At 40.6% G+C, this 4,964-nt stretch overlaps 1 protein-coding gene across 1 annotated transcript; it reads right to left on the bottom strand.

Moving 5' to 3' along the window:
- Window positions 1-3,010: 3,010 nt before the first annotated feature.
- Window positions 3,011-4,888, bottom strand: rnf168 (ring finger protein 168). The gene is made up of 2 exons (XM_035679909.1): window positions 4,746-4,888; window positions 3,011-4,499 (listed from the first exon to the last, which is right to left on the bottom strand). Exons 1-2 carry the CDS (start codon window positions 4,851-4,853, stop codon window positions 3,942-3,944), a joined length of 666 nt encoding a protein of 221 aa, XP_035535802.1. The 5' UTR covers window positions 4,854-4,888; the 3' UTR covers window positions 3,011-3,941.
- Between the last annotated feature and the right edge of the window lie 76 nt (window positions 4,889-4,964).

Below are 4,964 nucleotides of genomic sequence, written 5' to 3' on the forward strand. Positions count from 1 at the left end.
AACCCTGCAGTTCCTCTAACGGCCACTAGAGGCTCCATATTAAACATGTTTACAGACTTTTGGTCTCTGGAGCGAATTTCCCCGCTGATGACGACTGTACGTTTATATAAGTCCACCCTTTAAATGATATGAAATATTATATATTAAATATTATTATTATTATTATTATTATATTAAATATCATTATTGTGGAAGACGTCCATTACAGTGAATATAAACACACGTACCAGGAAGCCGGACCCCCACAGACCTGTGGCCCACGTTGCCTCTCTGGTCACATGACCCTCCAACAGGAAGTGGACATTCAGTTCTGGAAGCAGCAGCAGGATGTTGGCCAGCAGGCAGATGGTTGCCATTGGAACCAGAGAGACGCCGACACACTGCAGACACCTCGACACACACATCTGTCAGGATAATGAAATCTGTGATTAATATTCTCAATAATCAATAACAGCTGAAACTCACTTTAATTATAATCAAGTCACCCATTGGGTCAGTAATCCAAGTATCACAATATTAAAGTAACTGGATTACTTACTTTTGGATTACCTCAACATGAAATATGCAAATATAGACAAGAGAACAGAAATATCAATAAGAAGTATTGATCAGAGCGTAATCAATAAACAACAGAACAATGAGACTTTAGATAAAAAACGATGAATGAATAAAAGTATAATCCTGATAATAAATGACATTTTTATTAAATGTAACTGTAATCAGATTACATGTTTCTTTCTGTAACTGTAATGGATTAGTTACCTTCATTTTATATCCTGATTACGTTACATGTAATCTGTTACTTCCTGATCATAAATTTAAAGCTGTTTACTGATTACAATCAATGTATCAATCAATTTGTCCGTGATCTGTTACACACCAGAATATTGATTACTGATCTCAGGAATTATCAGATGAAAAACTCAATATTTACAATCAATACATTAATTACCAATTTCAAGGATTGTCATCAATCAATATAGATCAATATTGATTTTCTTCAATGTGATTGATTATTGAGTTTAAATTTGAACGTTTTTTGAACGGTTTAAAAAAAGATTCACTTTAAAATAGAACAATGACAATGACAATGAATCTTCTGTTTCTGATCAACAAATATATTGATTGATTGATTTCAGTTCTTGGAAAAGAAGGAATAATACTAATAATAATACTAATAATACAAATAATAATAATGATGTTGAAGTCTCACCCTGCTTTGGACAGACAGACGATCCCATTTAGAGTGAGTCTGAGGAACAAACATTTATAACTCTTAGAGACACGCCCACTTCCTTATATGGAAACCACAGCGTGAGGACGGACAGACAGACGGACCACATCAATGTGTCCACGGCCCTTCAGCAGAATTTATTTTATTTAACAGAAAATTAATCTTTAAAGTGTTCACTGTGATCACTGTATTGATCAACCAACAGCTGTATATAATATAATATATAATATAATAATGAGAATTTAACGAAGCACCAGCAGTGACACCAGCTCTCTGCATGAACATCATTAAAGGTTAAAGACTGACACTGTCTATTGTTGTGTGTAAACATATTACGTTATAGAATGACAACAAAGAGTAAAAAACAAACAAACACTGCAGTGGGGTTCGGTGTTCCTGAGGATGGCCATAAATAGAAAACAAAGCATCGTGGTAAACAACGTTCTGGTCTAAATGTGAAAACCTAAACACCTTTGGACTTTCAGAGACTACACAAGGGAGGTCAAGGGTCACTGGGGCAGTTAACGTGGTGATCATGGACGATAGAGAAGTCTAAACTGTCTTTAGATCCTGATCTGAGAACTGACCTCTGAGTCCACTTCATCTTTTCTCTATTTTCAGTTCTTCTAATTCTAGCTGTGAGTCAGAGGACAGCAAAGGCTCATGGGAAACCACCCGCAGGATGACGTGTTCACTGGTCTGGGGTCTGATCCTGAAGCAGTATTTCAACTTGGTCCAGAACCAAATGACCAACCCTAACCCTTGTCCAGAGTTAGTTGGAACTTGATTGACTGATATCAAGTTTATCAACTTCATATTTATGAGCAACGACCTTCATTCATATCTAACCCTAACAGACTCTGTATCGACCGATAATCAATATTTACTATAGATTGACTATAGATTGATAATCAATATTTAGTCCTTCAGGGTCACAGGACCACAAAAACCTCAGAACGATGCCATGACACTGAATGTGAACGTGGTTTTACGGCAGCTGAAGATTACCGGCAGCCGGCGTACAGACAGTAAACAGACAGCGAGCAACAGACTGCACATGATAATATTCACAGCTGGGATTGATTTAATGGAACACTGTTCTGATGGACCCTGACGGACTAAAGGAATATAAACAATGGAGAAACAGGTTCGGACTTTATGATCTGCTGAGTCTGAATGAACACTAAACTTTAATGTTCATAGTTTCAGTAAATGAAGGATTGAACTGATCCAACGATGTGCAGCATCCATACTGACAGCAGGTTAAACATTATGTCTGTGGATGTAAACGAACTAAAGCAGCGACTACAGACCAGGCCTCTATTGGAGACCTGCCTTTATTTGTCAGTACGTGGAGCCACAGCAGGCTTTTAAAGGGGACAGGCTTCTATTAGGGACCCTGCTTTTATTAGTTCCAATATTAGTAAGTTATATATATTTTTAAATATAATTGATCTATAACTATCATTGATTGTAAAATCTCACTTCCTCTTTATATACCTAATATTTAATCATTCAGTTTTCAGCAGCTGCAGTCAATCATTTATCAGATTGTTTGATTAATCTGTAAAATACAGCTGATATTGATTCAATTCAAAGGGAAATTAATTTGATCAGAAGACAAACAGAAAGTAGAAGCTGATCATTTCTCATTAAAAGTATTCATGAATTCATTTTCTGTTCTTGACTGGTTTCAGATAAATATGATCAAATGTAGATTTAGTGATCAATCAGCTGAGACCCTGAACTTTTATTAAGTCGAGGTTGCAACCAATGTCAGACAATAAAAAAACTCTTTATTTCTCATTGTATGAGTGTGCAGTCACAGCAGCGCCACCTGCAGGCTGTAAATCACAGACATACAGTTTATTCTCTGGGAACAGTTAGAGTCAGTCAGTACACAGCGATAGTGTCCATTAACAGTCGGCTCCCACTGTTAGCATTGTATGATGATATCACTGATTACTGTGAAACTGAAGAAAACCTGATTCTCAATTAAAGCAGAAACGTCTCACATCAACCAAAGTCTGTTCAAGCTGATATATTGATCATATATTGATGATTAACTCCGTCTAGAGGCTGAAACAGGAAATCTCCCACAGAACCTGAACGCAGCATCAACGTGTTCAATGTGTGCAGTTGGCATGGTAACATGTTAACGTGTTCAGTCCTCTCTGGTTATTTATACATTGAACAGTGACTCACACACTGAACTCTGGCCGGGTGGTGATCAATATACCAATATATCAATATATACCTTCAGAAGAACTCAAACTAAATATTTCTGACTCTAAACTTCTTCAAACTAATAAAGTGTAAAATTCAATGAAAAATGAATGAAATTTGGTTCAGTTTCTCAACATCTGGCCAAATGTCTGTGGACAGCCCAGTTCGTGTTCAGATCTGTTAAGACCTGATCTCCGGCAGCACTGTTGGACCTCACTGACGGTCTGATGTGGTTTCACTGTCGGAGACCAGGAACATAGGAGGACTGATGAGTCCAGGTTCCCTTACGGAGGGAGGAGGGGGCAATGTTCAGCTGTCCACTTATTTCTGGCCACGTAGTGTCTCCACAGTGAATACAGCGAAGAGAGAGAGAGAGAGAGAGAGAGAGACAGACAGACAGACAGATGGGTGGTCAAGCCACTCAGACTCTGTTGGTAGAGAGACACTGGGACTGAAGCAGAAGGAGAAAGGGGCAGCAGGTTCAGCTGCTGAGGCTGGAGAAGACGTGGGTCAGAGTGGTCTGTTTGCTTCCTCTGGAGGAGGATGATGATGCAGTCTTTGCAGACGAGGCAGAGGAGGGGCTGGAGGAGCTCTTTCTTGGGGGGTGGCGGTTCTGGCGGAGCAAATAGGCATCAGAGGATCCTTTACGTCTGTTGGTGGCTCTCTGCTTCTCCTCCTGGTCCAGCTCTTTCTGCAGGAGCAGAGCCAGTCTGCGGTCCTCCTCCTCCTGCTGCTGTCTGCTCTGCAGCTCCATCTCCCACTCAGAGACCGCCTGCAGGTCCGACCCCCCCAACCCTGGCCCGGAGGAGGAGGAAGAGGAGGAGGAAGAGGAGGAGGGCCGGGAGCGACAGATTCGTTTGGACACCTCCTCATCCTCCTCCAGCTCCAAGCTTTTCCTCTTGGACGATGAAGGTCCTCTGTCCCCCCTCAGCTGAGTCCTGGGGTCCAGCTGACCCCCCTCAAAGGCTGGATGGAGGTCTGGAGAGTCACCGTAATAGTCCAGTTCAGGAGGAGGACGCTGAGATACTAGGATGTTCTCCTAAAACAGGAAGTCCAACATCAATTAACTTAGCTTGGCATAAACCGTGCACAGAGTTAGCCTGGGCTAATCACGTTCTAAAGCAGTATCAGCTGATCAATACGTCTGATCAGTTTGATGTTTTCTGGAGGACTCAGTGACAGAGTCAGCGATCTGTTCCTCTAAAGATCTTTGTGTGTCTCTGATCTGTACCTGGGAATATTGATAATAAAGATCACTGATTGATTGATAGATTGATGAACTGACCTTGTTGGCCATAAAGCTTGAGGCGGAGCTGCAGTCTGAAGAATTACTTTTAGATGGACGAGGACACAAGAACCTGAAACACAGAGACACCTTCATCATCATCATCATCAATCACACTTCAAATGCTTGTGCTGTATATGAACAGATCATCAACAATGATCAATATGGTGTTTGCAGTGCTTCCTGAGCCTCTGGTGATAGTGCAACAGTGTGAATATT

The sequence above is a fragment of the Morone saxatilis genome, unplaced genomic scaffold (assembly GCF_004916995.1).
Source record: "Morone saxatilis isolate NCDOM2014 unplaced genomic scaffold, NCSU_SB_2.0 Contig8, whole genome shotgun sequence".
Classification (NCBI taxonomy): domain Eukaryota; kingdom Metazoa; phylum Chordata; class Actinopteri; family Moronidae; genus Morone; species Morone saxatilis.

Coding starts and splice junctions, on each gene's coding strand:
- rnf168 (XM_035679909.1), bottom strand. CDS start 4,853: ATGATGATGATGATGAAGGTGTCTCTGTGTTTCAGGTTCTTGTGTCCT. Junction 4,500..4,745: donor CAAGCTTTATGGCCAACAAG/GTCAGTTCATCA, acceptor TTCCTGTTTTAG/GAGAACATCCTAGTATCTCA.